This window comes from Trichechus manatus, unplaced genomic scaffold (assembly GCF_000243295.1).
Source record: "Trichechus manatus latirostris isolate Lorelei unplaced genomic scaffold, TriManLat1.0 scaffold00279, whole genome shotgun sequence".
NCBI lineage: Eukaryota > Metazoa > Chordata > Mammalia > Sirenia > Trichechidae > Trichechus > Trichechus manatus.
In genome coordinates, this window is record NW_004444215.1 from 1,110,099 (window position 1) to 1,131,916 (window position 21,818).

A 21,818-nucleotide genomic window follows, 5' to 3' on the forward strand; every position below is an offset into this window, starting at 1 on the left:
ATCTAATAATTGCCTGCTCTCGGGCACATCATTTTTATTTTTTAAGCTTCACCTTCTGGATCTGTCCATAGGGATAACAATTCTTATACTGAATAGTTGTTGGGAATATTAGAGATGTTTTACATAAAGAGCTTGGCACCTAGTAGGTGTTCAACACATAGCAGCTGTTATGTGTATCATTATGAGAACATGATAACAGCTTCCTAACTGGGCACTTCATCTTCAGCCTTGCCTTCCTCCAATGCATCTTCCACGCTATTCCCAGAGTGACCCATCTAAAATGCAAATCTGTCTCATTTCACAAACTCTTCAATGCATCCGCATGCTTTTAGGCCAACATAGCTTATTAGCACTGCTCCCACCCAAGATCACTTCCCTCTACTCTGTGGTTCAGTCATACTAACCTTATTTTTGTTCCTTTTATATATGATCAATCCCTGCACCCTGGGCCTTCATATACACTGTACCCTCTCTCTGTAACATTTCCTTCCTATCTTTTAATCTAATTTACTTGTACTCAAGTTTTTAGGTTTTGGTTTAAAAGTTATTTCCTGTGGAATTCATTGTGGGTATTCCCTGCAGATCTGCTTTTTTGTTCCTGCTGGATGATCCCATGGTGCTCTGTATTTCTCCTTCCACTTCACCATTGAGATTTGCTTAGTTGTCTTCCCAACTAGAATATAAGTTCTGTGAGGGCAGAAACCGCATCTCTTTTGGCTCACCATTTATTCCTAGTGCCCAGTCTCATTAACCCTTCAGGAAATATTCTTTGGAAGAATAAACAAATGAAAGCTTTAATAAGAGAATGAATTTTCTGATATATGAGGTCAATTCATGAATACAAGCCTTTGTGCATGTGGTTATTTCTGCCTGGAATACCCTCCTATATCTCAACCTAGTCCTTTATCTTTTTGATAGCTACCCACAGCTCCTTTCAGATCCAAGAGACAGGATAAGTGTCACCTCCTTTTGCAGATTTCCTTGATGCTCCTACATGATTTTGGATGTTCCGTACCCTGTAATTCCATCACATTTTACACCTCTCTCTATTTAAGGGCTTTTAGAAGGCCCTGGCAATCTACTTCCAAAAGATCACAGCCATTGAAGACCCTATAGAACACAGTTCTACTCTGACACACATGGGGTTTCCATGAGTTGGAATCGACTCAAAGGGACAACTGTTTTGGTTTTTATGTGTGTGTGTGGGTGCAATGATCTGTGCACATGCCTGATTTCACCACTAGACTGCAAGGTAATTAAGAGCATGGCTTGTGTCTATTTATTTCTATAGCTCAGCACATATTCCAGAGGCTTGAACATAATAAGCACTCTTAAATATGTTGGATGAATGAGTCAAATCAATGGGATAAAATCTAGCTAAATTCAATGAATATTTGTCTCTTTTACTCAGATAGTGTATGGAACTTTTTTTTACTGTATTATATATTATGCAATGTTTATATACAATAGGTATAAGGAACAATACAGTAACTATGCTTAGTCATATTTTCAGCAATAACTAAAATGTAGGAGAGACGGAGCCAACGTGGTGCTACAGAGAGAAGCACCATGCTGTCCCTCTACAGCAAAGACCCAAAGAACTAAGTAAAACAGATACAAACATCAATCCTGGAACCCTAAGTGTCAAATGCAGGGATAAAAAACTCAGTAGAGCACCAAATGGAATAAGAAATTGACAGATAACAGAGAATGAGGAGAGCTATGGAGTGGAGGTACATGACAGGGAATTCAAAGTTCTTAATATTCAGGGCTTTCCAAGACATTAAGGAAAACGTAGACAAAAATAAAGAAAAAATAGACAAAATCATGGAGAATACAGACAAAATCAGGGAAAACACAGACAAAGCAATGGAAAATTTCAGGAAAATAATACAGGAACAAAATGTCAAAACAAACGGCTAGATATCGTACAAAAACAGCAATTAGAAATCCAAAAGATAAACAACAAGATTTCAGAAATGGACAGTGCGATAGAAGGTTTTAGGAGCAAATTTGAAACAACGGAAGACAGGATCAGTGAAATTGAAGACAAACCCTTGGATACCAGGTTTGAGAAAAAGTCAGAGAAAAGAATGAAGAAAACCTGAGAACGATGTGAGATACAATCAAAAGCAAAAATTTGTGTGTGGTCAGAGTTCCAAAACGGAGAGAAAGCAGAAAACACAGACAGGATCATTGAAGATTTACTGACAGAAAACTTGCCTAATATCATGAAAGACAAAGAGTTGACCATCCAAGAAGCTCAACAAACCCTATATAGGATAGACCTCAAAAGAAAAATACCAAGACATGTCATGATCACACTCACTAAAACCAAAGACAAAGAAAGAATCTTGAGAGCAGCTCAATAAAAACAAAAAGTCACATAGAGAGGGGAAACAATACAACTAAGCTCTGATTACTCAGTGGAAATCATTCAGGCAAGAAGGCAATGGGATGACATATATAAAACCTTGAAATAAAAAAATTGTCAACCAAGAATAAAATATCCTCCAAAACTCTCACTCAAATATGATGGTAAAAATAGGACATTTCCAGATAAGTAGAAATTAAGGGAATATGTACAAAACAAAACAAAACTTACAAAAATTATTAAAGGGAGTCCTTCAGTTAGAGAACCAACAATATCAGACAACAACCTAAATCTAGGACACAGGACAGCATCAGCCAGATACAAACCTAGGTAATGAACTCTCAAGGCTAAAACAAAACTAAAAGATTTCCAACAGGGAACCAGAGAGGTCAATCTGTAAATGACAACAATGTCAAAACAATAAAAGAGGGAATAAAACGTGTAGGTATAGAACTTTAAAATGGAGAGGAAGTCAAGGAGATATCAAGGAATAAAACATGGTTTAAATTTAAGAAAGTAGGGGTAAATTTCAAGGTAACCACAAAGAAAGTGAACAAACCTACTCATTAAAATAAAGAAAAAAAAAAAAACAAAGTCTCAGTAAACACAAAATCTACAAAAACGAAAGAAACAAACAAAAAAAAACCACAAATAAAAGGAATTCAGCATAGGAGAGTAAGAGGAACAAAGAAAATGTCAGCACCACAAAAAAGGCACTACAAAATGATAGCAATAAATCCACACCTATCAATAATCACACTGAACATAAATGGCTTAAATGCACCCATAAAGAAGCATAGAGTGACAGAATGGATGAAAACACAGGACCCATCAATATGCTGTCAACAAGAGACTCACCTAAGAAACAAAGACATAAATATATTAAACATTAAAGGATGGAAAAAATACATCAAGCAAACAAGAACCAAAAAAGAGCAGGAGTGGCAGTACTAATCTCAGATAAAACAGACTTTAAAACAAAATCCACCTTAAAAGACAACAAAGTACATTATATAATGATTAAAGGGACACTCCACCATGAGGACATAACCATAATAAATATCTACACACCCAATGACAGGGCTTCAAAATACATAAAAGAAACTCAACAGCACTGAAAAAAGAAATTGACAGTTCCACAATAATAGTAGGAGACTTCAACACACCACTCTTGGTAAAGGACAGAACATCTAGAAAGAAACTCAAAGAAAGATACAGAGGATTTAAAGGCCACAATCACCCAATTTGACCTCACAGACATATATATAACACTCCACCCAACAGCTGTAAATACACACTCTTTTTCCATGCACGTGGAACATTCTCCAGAATAGACCACATCTTAGGCCACAAAGCAGCCCTCAACAAATACAAAACATTGAGATAATACAAAGCACCTTCTCTGATCACAACACCATAAAAGTAGAAATTAATAAAAGGAAGAACAAGCAAAAAAATCAAATACATGGAAACTGAATACACCTTGCTTCAAAACCACTGGGTATTAGAAGGAATCAGAGATGGAATAAAAAAAATTCCTAGAATCAAATAAGAATGAAAACATATCATACCAAAACCTTTGGGACACAGAAAAGGCAGTGCTCAGAGGCCAATTTCTAGAAATGGATGCACACATCAAAAAAGAAGAAAGGGACAAAATCAAAACATTAACTACACAACTCAAACAAATAGAAAGAGAACAGCAAAAAAGCCCACAGCCACCAGAAGAAAGGAAATAATAAAGATCAGAGCAGAAAATAAATGCAATAGAGAATAGAAAAACAACAGAAAGAATCAACAAAACCAAAAGTTGGTTCTTTGAAAGGATCAACAAAATTGACAAACCACTGGCCAAACTGACAAAAGAAAAACAGGAGGGGACGCAAATAACCCAAATAAGAAATGAAATGGGAGACATTACAACAGACCCAAATGAAATAAAAAGGATCATAACAGGCTACTATAAAAAACTATACTCCAACAAATTTGAAAACCAAGAGGAAATGGACAAATTTCTAGAAACACCCTACCTACCCAACTAACACAAACTGAAGATGAAAATCTGAACAGACCCATAATAAGAGAAGAGATTGAAAAGGTAATTAAAAAAAAAACCAAAAAATCCAAACCAAAAAAAGAGCCCTGGCCCAGATGGCTTCACTGGAGAATTCTACCAAACATTCAGAGAAGAGCTTATACCAGTACTACTGAAACTATTTCAGAACATAGAAAAGGAAGGGATACTTCCAAATTCATTCTATGAAGCCAGCATAACCCTGATAACAAAACCAGGCAAAGACACCACAAAAAAAGACAATTACAGACCACTATCTCTCATGAATATAGATACAAAAATTCTCAACAAAATTCTAGTCACTAGAATTCAGCACCATAAAAAAAAAATACACCCCGATCAAGTGGGATCCATACCAGGTATGCAAGGATGGCTCAACAGTAGAAAATCAATCAATGGAATCCACCACATAAATAACACAAAAGAATCACATGATCATCTCAATCAACACAGAAAAGGCATTTGACAAAGTCCAACACCTATTCCTGGATAAAAACGCTCAATAAAATAGGTATAGAAGGGAAAATCTTCAACATAATAAAGGGCATCTATACAAAATCAATAGCCAATATCATTCTTAATGGACAGAGGCTGAAAACATTCCCCCTGAGAACAGGAACAAGACAAGGATGCCCTTTATCATCATCCCTATTCAACATTGTGCTGGAAGTCCTAGCTAGAGCAATAAGGCAAGAAAAAGAAATAAAAGGCACCCAAATTGGTAATGAAGAAGTAAAACTGTCTGTATTCAAGGATAATATGTTACTATACATACAGAACCCAAAAGACTCCACAAGAAAACTCCTAGAACTAATAGAAAGATTCAGCAGAGTGGCAGGATACAAGATAAACATACAAAAATCAATTGGATTCCTATACACCAATAAAGAGAACTATGAAAACAAAATCAGGAAAGCAATACCATTTATAATAGCCTCTAAAAAAATAAAGTACTTAGGAATAAATCTAACTAGGTATATAAAAGACCTATACAAAGAAAACTACAAAACACTACTGCAAGAAACCAAAAGGCACTTACATGAATGAAAAAACATACCTTGCTCATGGATAGGTAGACTCAACATTGTGAAAATGACAATTCTACCCAAAGCAATCTACAAATCCAATGCAATCCCTACCCAAATACCAACAGCATTCTTTAAAGAGATGGAAAAACAATTACTAACTTTATATGGAAAGGAAAGAGACCCTGGATAAGTAAAACACTATTGAAGAAGAAGAATAAAGTAGGGAGGATTCACACTACCTGACCTCAGAACCTACTATACCGCTATGGTAGTCAAAACAGCCTGGTACTGCTACAACACACACATTGACAAATGGAACAGAATGGAGAACGCAGGCGTAAATGCATTCCCCTACGGTCACCTGATCTTCGACAAAAGCCCAAAGTCCATTAAATGGGAAAAAGACAGTCTTTTTAACAAACGGTGTTGGCAAAACTGGCTGTCCATCTTTAAAAAAGTGAAACAGGACCTATACCTCACACCATACACAAAAACTAATTCAAAATGGATCAAAGACCTGAATATAAAACCAAATACTATTAAGACCATAGAAGAAAAAATAGGGTCAATGCTAGAGACCCGAATACACAGCATAAACAGGATACAAATCACAACTAACAATACACAAACACCAGAAGATAAGCTAGATAACTGGGATCTTCTAAAAATTAAACACGCTCATCAAAACACTTTACCAAAAGAGTAAAACCAGAACCTACAAACTAGGAAAAAATTTTTGGCTATGACAAATCTGACAAATGTCTAATCTTTAAAATTGATAGGAAAATCCAACACCTCTACAACAAAAAGACAAATAACCCAATTAAAAAATAGGCAAAGGATATGAACAGACACTTCACCAAAGAACACATTCAGGCAGCTAACAGACACATGAGGAAATGCTTGCAATCACTAGCTGTCATGGATTGAATTGTGTCCCCCCAAAATATGTGTATTAATTTGGCTAGGCCACGATTCCCAGTATTGTGTGATTGTCCACCATTTTGTCATCTGATGTGATTTTCCTAGGTGTTGTAAATCCTACCTCTATGATGTTAATGAGGTGCGATAGGCAGCAGTTATGTTAATGAGGCAGTACTCAATCTATAAGATTGATTGTGTCTTGAGCCAATCTCTTTTGACATATAAAAGAGAGAAGCCAGCAGAGAGAGAGGGGGACCTTATATCACCAAGAAAGTAGTGCTGGGAGCAAAGCATGTCTTTTGGACTGGAGGTTCCTGCACTGAGAAGATCCCAGACCAAGAGAAGATTGATGACAAGGACCTTCCTCCAGAGCCGACAGAGAAAGCCTTCCCCTGGAGCTGACGCCCTGATTTTGGACTTGTAGCCTACTAGACTGTGAAAAAATAAATTTGTCTTTGTTAAAGCCATCCACTTGTGGTATTTCTGTTGCAGCAGCACTAGAGAACTAAGACACTAGCCATTAGAGAAATGCAAATCAAAACTACAATGAGATATCATCTCATCCTGACATTACTGGCACAAATCAAAAAAACAGAAAATAACAAATGTTGGGGAGGCTGCAGGGAAATTGGAACTCTTATGCACTACTAGTGGGAATGCAAAATGGTATGCCATTTTGGAAAACTATAATGGCTCTTCCTTAAAAAACTAGAGATAGAAATGCCATATGATCCAGTTATCCCACTCCTAGGAATATATCCTAGAAAAATAAGAGCCTTCACACAAGTAGACGTATGTACACCTCTGTTCATTGCAGCATTATTCACAATAGGAAAAAGATGGAAACAACCTAACTGCCCATCAACAGATGAATGGATAAACATACATACACACAATGGAATACTACCCAATGGTAAAGAACAATGGTGAATCTTTGAAACACCTCACAACATAGATGAACCTGGAGGGCATTATCCTGAGTGAAATTAGTCAGTCACGAAAGGACAAACACTGTACGAGAGCACTATTATAAAACTCATGAAAAGGTTTACACATGGAAAGAAACAATCTTTGATAGTTACCAGGGAGAGGAGGGGTGGGGAGGGAAAAACACTAACTAGACAATAGATAAGTGGTAACTTTGGTGAAGGGTAAGACAGTACACAATACTGGAGAAGCTAGCACAACTTGACCAAGGCAAGGTCATGGAAGCTTCATAGACACATCCAAACTCCATGAGGGACAGAATTACTGGGCTAAGGGCTTGGGACCATGGTCTGGGGGGGACATCTAGCTCAACTGGCATAACAAAGTTTACAATGAAAATGTTCTACATCCTACTTTGGTGAGTAGCGTCTAGGGTCTTAAAAGCTTGTGACGGGCCATCTAAGATACTCCACTGGTCCCACCACTTCAGGAGCAAGGGCGAATGAAGAAAACCAAAGACACAAGGAAATATTAGTCCAAAGGACTAATGGACCATAACTACCAAGGTCTCCACCAGACTGAGTCTAGCACAACTAGATGGTGACCGGGTACCACCACCGACTGCTCTGAAAAGGATCACATTAGAGGGTCCCAGACAGAGCTGGAGAAAAATGTAGAAGAAAATCCTAACTCACAGAAAAAGAAAAAAAGACCAGACTTGCTGGTCTGACAGAGATTGGAGAAACCCCCAGAGTAGGGCCCCCAGACACCCTTTTAAACACAGTACTGAAGTCACTCCTGAGGTTCACCCTTCAGGCAAAGATTAGACAGGCCCATAAAACAAAAGGAGACTAAATGGGAACACCAGCCCAGGGGCAAGGATGAGAAGACAGGAGGGGACAGAAAATCTGGTAATGGGGAACCCAGGGTCAAGAAGGGCAGAGTGTTGACACATCATCAGCTGGCAACAAATGTCACAAAACAATATGTGTATTGTTTAATGACAAACTAATTTGCTCTATAAACCTTCATCTAAAGCAAACAATATATAAATAAAATGGTATTAATAGTGATGAAGTTGCCTATTTATCCATATTTGAAAACTGGGAAATACATCATAAATGTTTGTGTGTCATCTTGTGCTGGAGCTATGTTAGTCTTTGTCTTCTGCCAACTTCAGTGCGTGTGCTGCTGAAGCAAGCAACAGGTAATGGGCCTTGGCTTGCATTTTTATAGTTGTCCTCAGGCAAGCCAGGACTTCTTTCTAAACTGCCCTAGTTACACAGTAACACAACCCTTGGTCAGATTTTTTACTAGGAAGATGTCCTTCTGTAGTGTTTTCATGGAATCCAGACAAAATATCTGAAGGTCAAAATAATAATAGGGATGTTGCAGAATAGCAGTTTCTGAAAAGTTGTAAGCGTTCTGCAGACTTTATCCAATTTGCGCTTTTGTTGTGCCTGCAAGACAGGCAGCAGCTACATTATTACCAGAATGAGGAACTGGGGAAAGGAGACAGTTTGTGACTTGCAAAAGGTCACTAGATGAATCAATTGTGCGGCCATAAATAGAACTAAGTTTTTATCTTTCAGGTTTGAGCTTAGTCCTCTCTCCAGATCTACCTCCTTGGGTCTAAGATGAAGCATCTGCTATAGAGGAGAATCAGTGGTTTCACTATCTTCTGTGCTAGGGTACCTCCTCTTGTCTGAACTTCCAAATAAGCCCGAGGACATCTCCCATAGACTCCTATCTCATCAAACTTCACATTCTTGTCCTCTTCAGACCGGAATGAGGGGGTCAGTGGACATTTCTTCCCATTATTCCAGTTCTATTTTCAGGTGATTAATCCTTTGTTCAGAAACCCTGGTGGCGTAGTGGTTAAGAGCTACCAAAAGGTCGGAAGTTCGAATCCACCAGGTTCTCCTTAGAAACTCTATGGGATAGTTCTACTCTGTCCTATAGGGTCGCTATGAGTCGGAAGCAACTCGATGGCAACGGGTTGGTTTTTTTTTTAATCCTTTGTTCTGCTTCATCCTCTGCTCTCCTATACTTGCATCCTCTCCTTTCTTCTCTCTTCTCTATCTCTCCTCCAAAACTCAAATCTATTTAACTACCTGTTTCCTCAATGTATCTCCCTTTCTCTACCTTCATTCGCTGCTCTGAATTAGAACTTCATCATTTTTCACCTAGACTACTTCAGCTGTCTCCTAACCAGTTTCCCTAATTCCAGCCTTGTTTTCCTCAAATGCATTCTTTACACAGTAAATAGTGTTATATATAATTAGAAAACTGACCACTTCATTCTCTTGCTTAAAACCTTCCACTTCCAGAATGATGCTCAAGTTCTTTAGTGTGGCATACAGTGTCTTTCATGAGTTGGGCCTGCCTTCCCCCACATTCACATCTCTTCCTATATCCTCCTTTGTGCTATATTCCAACACCGACTTGTCTAAAGTTTACTCCCATGTACCATTACATTTCTTGAAACTGCTCACTTGGTTTTCTCTGTCTAGAATGTCCCTCCTCTTTTCCCACTCCCCACCTACAATTTGCTTGGCTAAATCCTACTTATCTAATAATATAAAAACTAATGCTGATAATAATAGTCAGCAGCTTAGGTGGTTACCTCACCCAGGGACTCTTTGCTCAACTTGACCCAAGAGAATGGGTTAGATGTCCCTCCTTTATCCTCCCATAATTATCTATATCTTTAGCATTTCACTTATTATTTTTTGTAATTATCTGTTAGTCTTTCTTCCCTATTATATTGTGATGACCTCACCTTAAGGACAAAGAGCATGTCTTATTAAGGTTTGCATCCCCAGAGCCTAGTACCAAGCCATGTATGTATTAGGAAGTGAAAAAAAAGGTAAATGAATAAATGAATGTATGAGTACTTATCTTTCTGCCATCCACAATTTCCCTCTCTTGTTCATCTTTTCCACTGCCCCTTCCCCAACTTCTCTATGTCTTCTCTTCTTTCTTCCCATCTGTGACATCCTCTTCTCCAATTTCTCCTGTCTTTTTAGGATACCCTAATATCTAGCTTCTTTATTTCATTCAGTCTGCTCTTTTATCGTCTCACCTTGTCTACTCTTTTCTCTCCTCTCATATTCTCTTTTTTTTCTCCAGCCAACCAGCTAATTCTCCCTGATAGATTACCTATTATCTATATATACACACAGAGAGATATTATTTTAATTTTATTGACCTCTTCTTCAGATGATTCCTCCCTTCCCTCTAGATCATCTTCTTCTCACTTCTATCCACTTTCCCTCTTTTCTCCATCATTCTCTCCTCTACTCTATTCTCTACTTCTCTAGTTTCTCAGCAACTTCTCTCTCATCCAGCTTTTCTCTTACATATCCATTTGCTATCCATCCTTTTCTTGGCCACCTTCTGTTCTCCCGAATTCTTGCAGGAAACACATCAGAAATAACAAATTTGAAGTAATGAGAGACTAGCATATTGGCTGGATTCAAATACATCAATGATCATGAAGATGGCACAGAGCTGAACAAAGTTTTGTTCTGTTATACATCAGGTTACCATGAGTCAGAGCAGATTCAACAGCAACAACAGTATACAGGCAAGCACACTACATTTATTCACCACATATTTACCAAGCTTGTATTATTTGAATTTCATTCTTCAAATAACAAGTACACAAATTTGAAATAGTCATAGAATCTGCACTGAAGGATCTCAATTATCCATTCAATAAATGTCCACTCAGACAAAATTGACATTCATTAATGTGAAAGGGAGCTTCAGAAAGTAACAACTGACAACAGAGGAGCCAGTATAAGCATAAAAAGCAAACAAAAGAACCAAGAGTCTTCTAGTGTTGGGGCAAAGAATCTAATTGCATTGCAAATACTTTCAAACTATTCTTTTTAACAGCAAAATTCAATACTTAATAATTATAATTGTCATGGATTGAATTCTGTCCCCCCAAAATGTGTGTCAACTTGGCTGGGCCATGATTCCCAGTATTGTGTGATTGTCCACCATTTTATCATCTGATGAGATTTTCCTATGTGTTGTAAATTCTATCTTTACAATGTTGATGAGATGGAATTAGCGGCAGTCATGCTGATGAGGCAGGACTCAATCTACAAGATTGGATTGTGTCTTTAGCCAATCTTTTTTCAGATATGAAAGAGAGAAGCAAGCATAGAGACAGGGGTACCTCATACCACCAAGAAACTAGAGCCAGGAGAATAGTGCGTCCTTGGAGTTGGGGTCCCTGTGCTGAGAATCTCCTCGACCAGGGAAGATTGATAACCTTCCCCAGAGCCAACAAAGAGAAAAAGCCTTCACTTAGAGCTGGCACTCTGAATTCAGACTTTTAGCCTCCTCGACTATGAAAGAATAAATTCCTGTTCGTTAAAGCCAACCACTTGTGATATTTCTTTTATAGCAGCACTAGATGACTAAGACACAAATGATAATAATCAGTCATAAAAAACATATAAAATTATTTTGGATTTTACGCCTTCAGAGGTAGTAAAGTATGAAATATATTTTATATTTCATGAAGATTACAGTATATGTATCTTGGTACTGAAATGTATATATTTGGTGTAAACTTATATTAAACTCTTCAACATCCCCAGGTAAAATAGCATAACATATATGTTGCTATAATTATATGTGTGTGTGTATGTGTATGTATCACTGTATGTTTCAGAAACTATCTATTCAATCCTCACAACTCTGTATCATAGGAGTTGTTTGTTGTTGCAGTTAAACCTAGCCTATTTTGACTGACACAGTATTCAGGTTTGTGTACGTGTTTTTGTGAGTTTGTGGATTTAAGTGTCCTTGAATATGTAGATGATTCTGTGTTAGTCCATGTGTATATTCCAGAATGCATACATTTAAACATCATGAACATGTATATATACATATCACTGTGTGTCTCTGAATGTACAGATATGCAACTCTGTTTATATATGCATCTATAACACATGTCTCTAAGTATGTATATTAAAATTTTGCTGAAGATAATTCAAAAACAGTTGCAGCAGTACATCAACAGTACATGCATGCAAAAGCTAGACAATGAATAAGGAAGATCTAAGAAGATCTGATGCCTTTGAAGCATGGTGTTGGCAAAGAATATGGAATATACCATGGACTGCCAGAAGAATGAACGAGTCTATCTATCTTGGAGGAATTATAGTCAGAACGCTCCTTAGAAGTGAGGATGGTGAGACTTCATCTCACGCACTTTGGACATGTTATGAACAGGGAGCAGTCCCTGGAGAAGGATATCATGCTTGTTAAAATAGAGGGTCAGTGAAAATGAGGAAGACCCTCAACGAGGTGGATTGACACACTGGCTGCAAAATGGACTCAAACATAGTCATGACTGTGAGGATGGCGCAAGGCTGGACAGTGTTTCATTCTGTTGTACACAGGGTCTCTATGAGTCGGAACTGACTCGACGGCAGCTAACAACAACAAATATGTATGCATTTGGATGTGTTAGGAGGTATGTACCTGTAGGCACATTTCTAATCTGCAAACATGACAGAATTTCAATGGATTCCCTAAAACATGTCACTTTCAACCCAAGTCTACCCCGCCCAGTATACTTTGCCCTCCCTCCTGAATGGGGACACCACTCTCTGACCTCATTGTGTAGAGAAGGGTCCCATTGTCCACCAGTCTAAGCAGCTTGTTAGGCGTGGTCATGTTATGGGCCACTGATTTCTTCCCATTGTGGAAGAAGGTGTCAGGAGTCCAGATCTTACTAGCCAGGAGATTGTTGAGTGGTAGGATCTTCATGGGTCCATCAAATTTCAGTCTTTCATCATGCCAGGTCTGTCGAAAGAATACATCAATGGTGTACTCCTGGGGACAGAAAAGGAGAAAAGAGCGAGTAGAGTTCTGGTGAGGGCCCACAGTGCCCTTAGCAAATACTAATTACCTTGCAATATTTCCTCTAATACAGTGAAGCAGTAGTCTATTAACAATAGTTACTGGTGGGTAAGGCAAATGAGTATGATTGAAAACCAATGTCATAGTGATCCATAACTACTGAGATAATATATCTGATAAGGCTTTGCTTAGGAAGGTCACTACCAACACTGCCCCACAGATCATACAAGCTGAACACAAGCCTTTGGCTTATGAAAAGACTAAAGCCTCTTCTCCATGCAGTGGCATCTCTAGCAAGAACGTGTTCCTCATCTTGTCTCTCCTGCTGAACATCAAAGGACAAAATAATAATCACCATAAAACCAGAAACTTCTATTTTAACACATATCATTTCATTTGTGCTTCAAAATAACAATATGTCTAATAGGTTCATCAAAGATGAAGAGATTGAATATATTTACCAACTTCTGCAGTGTGAAATTGATCAAACATGCAATCAAGATGCATTGACAATTACTGGTGTTTGGAATGTGAAAGCTGGAAACAAAGAAGAAGAATCAATAGTTGAAAAATATGGCCTTGGTGACAGAACAACGCTGGAGACTGCATGATAAAATTTTGCAAGACCAATGACTTCTTGCGAATACCTTTTTTCACCAACATAAATGGAGATTATACATGTAGACCTCGCCAGATAGAATAGACAGGAATCAAATTGATTACATCTGTGGAAAGAGACAATGGAGAAGCTTAATATCATCAGTCAGAGCAAGGCCAGGGGCTGACTGCAGAACAGACCATCAATTGCTCATATGCAACCTCAAGTTGAAGCTGACGGAAATTAGAGCAAATCCACGAGAGCCAAAATACGACCTTGAGTATATAACACTTGAATTTGGAGACCATCTCAAGAACAAATTTGACACATGGAACACTAATGACTGAAGACCAGAACAGTTGCGGAATGACATCAAGGAAGTCATACATGTAGAAAGCAAAAGGTCATTAAAATGACAGGAAAGAAAGAAAAGACCAAAATGGATGTCAGAAGAGACTGAAACTTGCTCTTGAACGTAGAATAGCTAAAGCGAATGGAAGAAATGATGAAGTAAAAAAGCTGAACAGAAGATTTCAAGGGGTGGCTTGAGAAGACAAAATAAAGTATTTTAATGAAACATACAAAGATCTGGAGTTAGAAAACCGAAAGGGAAAAACACACTGGGCATTTCTCAAGCTGAAAGAACTGAAGAAAAAATTCAAGGCTTGAGTTGCAATACTGAAGGATTCTAAGGACAAAATATTGAATGATGAAGGAAGCATCAAAAGAGGATGGAAGGAATACACAGAGTCACTGTACCAAAAAGAATTGGTCCATGTTCAACCATTTCAGGAGGTAGCATATGATCAAGAACTGGTGGTACTGAAGGAGGAAGTCTAAGCTGCACTGAAGGCACTGGTGAAAAACGAGGCTCCAGGAATTGGCAGAATACCAATTGAGACGCTTCAACAAATGGATGCAGCACTGGAGGTGCTCACTCGTGTATGCCACGAAATGTGGAAGACAGCTACCTGGTCAACCGACTGCAAAAGATCCATATTTATGTGCATTCCAAAGAAAGGAGATCCAACAATATGCAGGAATTATCAAACAATATCACTAATATCATACACAAGTAAAATTTTGCTGAACATAATTCCAAATGGTTGCAGCAATACATCAACAGGGAATTGCCAGAAATTCAAGCCAGATTCAGAAGAGGATGTGGAACCAGGGATATCATTGCTGATGTCAGACGGATTCTGGCTGAAAGCAGAGAACACCAGAAAGATGTTTACCTGTGTTTTATTGACTATGCAAAGGCATTCAACTACGTGGATCATAACAAATTATGGATAACATTGGGAAGAATGGGAATTCAAGAACACTCAATTGTGCTCATGAGGAACCTGTACCTAGACCAGAACAATGGGATACCGCGTGGTTTAAAATCAGGAAAGGTGTGTGTCAGGGTTGTATCCTTTCACCATATTTATTCAATCTGTATGCTGAGAAAATAATCCAAGAAGCCAGATTATATGATGAAGAACTCGGCATCAGGATTGGAGGAAGGTTCATTAACAACCTACTATATGCAGATGACACAACCTTGCTTGCTGAAAGTGAAGAGAACTTGAAGCACTTATAGATGAAGATCAAAGACTACAGCCTTCAGTATGGATTACACCTCAACATAAAGAAAACAAAAATCCTCACAACTGTACCAATAAGCAACATCATGATAAACAGAGAAAAGATTGAAGTCAAGGATTTCATTTTACTTGGATGCATAATCAATGCCCATGGAAGCAGCAGTCAAGAAATCAAACAACGTATTGCACTGGGAAAATCGGCTACAAAGACCTCTTTAAAGTGTTAAAAAGCAAAGATGTCACCTTGAGGACTAACGTGTGCCTGACCCAAGCTATGGTATTTTCTATTGCCTCATACACATGCAAAAGCTGGACAATGAAAAACAAAGATCAAAGAAGAATTGATGCCTTTGAATTATGGTGCTGGTGAAGCATATTGAATATATCATGGACTGCCAAAAGAATGAACAAATCTGTCTTGATAGAAGTACAGCTAGAATGTTCCTTAGAAGCAAGGATGGCGAGACTTCATCTCGCGTACTTTGGACATGTTATCAGGAGGGACCAGTTCCTGGAGAAGGACATCATGCTTGGTAAAGTAGAGGGCCAGCAAAAAAGAGGAAGACCCTCAACGAGATGGATTGACCCAGTGGCTGCAACAATGTGCTCAAACATAGCAATGGTTGTGAGGATGGCACAGGACCAGGCAGTGTTTTGTTCTGATGTACATAGGGTCACTATGAGTCAGAATCAACTCGATGGCATTTAACAACAACAACAACGGGTTCATATTTTATTGTCTTCAAAAAATAATGAGCTCTTACAGACAAATAAGAGAAAAACATAAAAATGGGTAAATGAACAGAAAACCCATGAAATGAATAATTGCTAATAAATATTAATAATTTTCTTAATTTACTGTTAATCTAAACACAAATTAAAAGAACAATAAGTGTTCCAGCTTTTGGTAACAACACAGTAAATTGTTTAGATGCATCTTCCTTCACCTATTGATTTTAAAATCTGAAATATACTGCATTCAAGTAGTTTTATATATATATATATCTAGTTACATATAATTATATATATAAGTATATATATATATATATATAACTACTTGAATGCAGTAGAAAGAAACCAAATGTAGACAGAAACTAGAGGAGAGTTTACCCTTGAAAGATGGCAACAGCAATGGGTTAGAATTGAGTCTGTGACTTTTTTTTTCCTGAAGGTGCTCCCCACACCTAGAGTTTCAGTGGTGAAAACCACAGTGGCTTCAGGTGGCAGAGGTGATATTTCAGAGCTAGCAGAGAATCTGCAAATTCAGGGGTGGGAATTCTGGATGCAAGAAAGTCACCATCTCTGCCTGAATTTCTGGCTGACCACTACAATACACACACGGAAGAGGCCGCGGAGCCATGTTAAAAAAAAGAAAGAAAGAAAGAAAGAAAGAAAGCTGGCAAAAACAAGAGGGGAATCTCCCACTGTGATTGTTAAGGTTGTGTGTCAACTTGGCTGGGCCATGATTCTCAGCGGTTTGGCAGTTATGATGTAGTTTGGCAGTCATATGATGATGTAATAACTTCCATGATGAGATCTGATATAATGTGATCACCTCCATGATGGGATCTGCTGTGAGTAGCCAATCAGTTGAAAGGGAGTTTCCTTGGGGGTATGGTCTGCATCCAATATAGGTGGACTTTCTGGCTAGGCTCCTGTGCTTTTGCTCACTCTGGATCCTGAAGCTGGCTCCTGTTCATCTGACCTCTGGTTCCTGGGACTTGAGCTAGCAGTTTACCTGCTGTCTTGCCTACCAGTCTTGGAACTGACCTGCCAATCTTGGGTTCGCCAGCCCCTGCAGGTACATGAGTCAGGAGAAGCCTCTAGCCTGACCTACGGATGTGGGATTTTCCAGCCTCTACAATCGCGTGAGCCATTTCCTTGATATAAATATCTCTCTATATATATTTTGGAGCCCTGGTAGCACAGTGGTTAAGCATTTGACTGCTAATCAAAAGGCTGGTAGTTCGAATCCACCAGCCATTCCTTAGAAACCCTACGGGGCAGTTCTACTCTTTCCTATAGGGTCGCTATGAGTCGGAATTGACTCAATGCCAATGGGATATATATATTTATACACTTTACTGGTTTTACTTCTCTAGAGATCCTAGCCTAAGACACCCACTAAATGGTAAAACTACTGGATAAGGTTTGTGAGTTTGCTGTTTTCTAGACTGAAGGAATGCCCCAACTCATCACAGCTCAGAAATCTAAAGCCTTATTGACATAATGTATCAGAGGATAGAACTCAGGGTTGGCGGATGAGGTGAAAATTCAAGGGGAAGCCTTAGAAGCAAGGGAAGCATCAAGAGGATGAGTCCCAAAATCTGAGTACAAGCTCTTCTCAAATCCTTGACTGACCGCTAAACTACACAAAGCACGGGGGACACCTCCAGTTTCCCTGGTTTAAAAAGAAGCAGCTGGAAGCTGCTTAAAATCCTTTGGCTTAAAATACCCTAATGGCTTCCAATCACACCTGGAATAAATGACAAACTCCCTCCCTGACCTTGAAAGCCTCATAAGCTGACCCCTGCCTTCCTCTGTTAGCTCTTTTCCAACCACTCTGCCCTCTCCTCATTAGCCAGTCTGGCCTTTCTCTTCTTCCAGCATACAAAGCACATTCCTGGTGAAGGGTAGGGAGATCACATAATTTATTATCTAAACTGGAACAATCCTGAGAGTGAGAGGAGAGTTGGTTAATAATTATACCAGGACAACAGGTATAAACCACGACTGTGCGCAGTAAGAAACTATGAGTTGGGACTGACTTGATGGCACCTAACAACAGCAATAACATATCCCTAGCATGTAGACCTCTACTAGGCATATAGTAGATGCTTCAAAATATTTTTGAATATATAAATTATTGAACTAATCCTCATGAAAAGAACTACTAAAATAAGTTTTTCATGTAGTTGAAAATTAAACCAGAAGGAAGATGCAAGAAGGAATAGTGAGCATAAGGAAGAGTGAACACTTTGTCTAAACTTATTAGTAAACTAAACAAATACTGGCTTTCTACAAATGAAAATAAAAACCAAGGTATAACAAATAACTAGAATAAACCAACGTGGAAGGAGAGAAGATGGGGGTGGTTAATGCAGTCTTGTATTATTTGGGAGGAGAATGGTGATTTGCCTATCATTAGACTTTAGGTCAAGTATGTGTATTAACAATTAAAGAAAAAGAAATGGGAAAATAGAAAATGTTACAATCTTAGAGAAGGCAAAAAAAAAGAGAAAGTAAAACATGGGAAAAGAGAATACATAAGGTAATAGAAACAAACTAAATATAACAGGATAAATAAACAATGTAGCTATATTCCATGTACATACAAGAGTCACGCTTAAAGACACAAAAACACAGACAGACAGGTTGAACGTAAGGGGATGGAAAAATATGTATGGGCAAATCCTAATCAAAATAAAGGTGGTAGAACTGTAAAATACAGGCAGAATGGGCTTGAAGACAAACATTTTTCACTGGAATAAAATATCATTATATTAAAAAATGGAGCCTCTCAAGCAGAAAATATAGCAATTCTAAATTTGAATGTACCAATAACACAGACTCAGAATTCAAAAAGCAAAAATTGAATCATAAGGAGAACTTGGAAAACCCATAGGCTCTCAATAAATGAAAACTCAATCGGGCCAAAAATTTTGTGTGATTAGATTATCTGAATAACCAAACTGACAAGCATGAGCTAACGGATACACATAGACTTATCCACTTAACAGTTAGGAAAACACACACAGAGTATTTACAAAATAAATAAATAAATAAAAATTGACCAGTGGTAAGCCATAAGGCAAATCTCAAGAAACACGCTGTCATGGAATGAATTGTGTCCCCCCAAAATATCTGTCAACTTGGCTGGGTCATGATTTCCAGTATTGTATGATTGTGTACTGTTCTGTAATCTGATGCCATTTCCTTAGGTGTTGTAAATTCAATCACTATGATGTAATACGATGGATTAGCAGCAGTTATACTGATGAGGTCTACAAGATCGGATAGTGTCTTAAGTCCATCTCTTTTGCGATATAAAAGAGAGAAGCGAGCAGAGACACATGGGAACCTCATACCACCAAGAAAGCAGTACCAGGAGCAGAGCACGTCCTTTGGACCTGAGGTTCCTGTGCCGAGATGCTCCCAGATCAAGGGAAGATTGATGACATGAACCTTCCTTCAGAATCGACAGAGAAAGCGTTCCCCTGGAGCTGATGCCCTGAATTCGGACTTGTAGCCTACTGGACGGTGACAGAATAAACTTCTCTTTGTTAAAGCCATCCACTTGTGGTATTTCTGTTATAGCAGCACTAGATGACTAAGACACACACACAACGTTATAAAAAAATTTTTAAGAAATTGAACAACTTGCTACTAGAAATTTCAAGAAACTATAAAGGATATTAGAAAATACTTAGAACAATAGTGAGAATGTTTACATATGAAATCTTGTAGTGAGCTCTTAAAGTGGTACTTGGAGGGAAGCTGATAGCTTCAAATAAGCCTTAAAAATAGCCTCAAGAAGGAAAACTGATAAACTAATCTACCCCAAGAAACTAGAAGGAAAGTAAAGAAAGGGATGATTCAGATAAGAGCAAAAATCAATGAAACAGAAAACAAAAAATAGAAGTAGCAGGGGAGGTGGTAATAAGTGGTTTAATTTGGGACATAGAAGGAGCCCTGGTGGTGCAGTAGTTAAGCGCTCGACTGCTAACTGAAAGGTCGGCGGTTTGAACCCACCAGCTGCTCCGTGGCAGAAAGATGTAGCAGTTGGCTTCAGTAAAGATTTACAGCCTTGGAAACCCTATGGGGCAGTTCTACTTTGTCCTATAGGGTCGCTATGAGTCAGAATTGACTTGATGGCAGTGGGTTTGAGGTTTTTTTTTTTTTTAATGAACATAGTTGCAAAGACCCCAAATAAAATACTAGTAAAACCAGCCAAGAAATGTATAAAAATAACACAACATTATCAAGTTGGATTTTTCCCAGGAATGTGAAGATGTCCTAATATTAGGAAATCTATTGATGTAATTAACCATACTAAGAGATGAAAGCAGAACAATCATGCAGTCATCTCAACAAGGGTCAAACATTATACACACACCCCTCTTAGAAAACTAGGGTTAGAATGTGTGGTGATGTCTGTCATATTCACTGCTGCTTGTTGTCATTTGTTTGGCCTTTCTAGGAAAGTTGTTTTTTTTTTTTTTTAAGAAAGGAAAAATATTCTTTGTTTTGAAAATATTTTCACTCCCCTTAAGACTGTCAGATAAGCATCTAGGAAAGTTTGTAAAAATCCCCATATTATGAGTCCTGCCTCCCGAAATTAGGAGTTAAAACTCAAATTCCCAGCCTTTCTTGCAAGCTAGAATCAGGTTAGTGACCTAGGACCCACTAATCACTCACACACACACACGCACACACACAAAAACACACATCTCACAAGAAACTTCAATTCAGTAGTGGCAACCTGGGGAAACAGGGTCTGTGTGGGGTTTCTACTTTTGCTAGCGCAGGTGGTGGCAAAGGCACAGACTGGCCACTAAAGACGCAGAAGCATGTTCAACCTCAAAAGTAATCAGGAAAATACAAAAAAAAAATCAATTAGATATTATTTCACATACATCAGAGTGGCAAAAATAAACTGATAATACAAAGAGTACTGGCAAGGATGCAGAGAAATGGAGTTCTCATACACTGCTAATGGGATTATAAACTGATCTAACCAATCACAAGAGTAATTTGGCCCTACCTGAAAAAGTTAAAAATATACAAATTCTACAAATTAGCAATTTAATTGGCAGATACACACTCTACAGAAACTCAAACAAGTTCACAAGAAGATGTGTACAAGAATGTTCGTTATATCATTGTTTTTCATAGCTAAAAACTAGAAACAGCCTAAATGCACATTAACAAGAGAATGAATGAATGTATGACTGAATATTCATACAGTGGAATAGTTTATAGCACTTAAAATAAATGAATTAGAGTTAAATGCCTCAAAAAGGGCTTTCAACACACTCTATGATGCATCTTATATAAAGTTGGAAAATGTGAAAACCACTATTTGCTATTTATGAATTCATGTGATATATACATCCATAGGCATAAGCCTAAAGTATGTATGGAAATGGTGAAAAAAATCGAATTCGTGGTTGTGATTATATTGGAGGTAAGAGGGAGAGAGGGGAATGGGATCAGGGTAGGGTACACAGGGGATTCACTTTTATCTCTAAAGGCTACTTTTTAAAATATAAAAGTATTTTCACCAAAAAAAAAAGGTTGAGAAGTTAGAGGGTTGGCATGTTGTGGGGTTGTTAACCAATGTCATAAAACAATATGTGTACTACTGTTTCATGAGAAACTATTTGTTCTGTAAGCCTTCACCTGAAGTACA

At 38.1% G+C, this 21,818-nt stretch overlaps 1 protein-coding gene across 1 annotated transcript in view; it reads right to left on the reverse strand.

The window, feature by feature from the left end:
* The window catches only part of GABRA3 (gamma-aminobutyric acid type A receptor subunit alpha3), a 165,447-nt gene that overhangs the window by 72,939 nt on the left and 70,690 nt on the right, over positions 1-21,818 (reverse strand). The window contains exon 4 of the mRNA XM_004390044.2: positions 12,969-13,189. Coding sequence (XP_004390101.1) covers positions 12,969-13,189 — 221 coding nt within the window. The remainder of the gene's footprint in view (positions 1-12,968; positions 13,190-21,818) is intronic.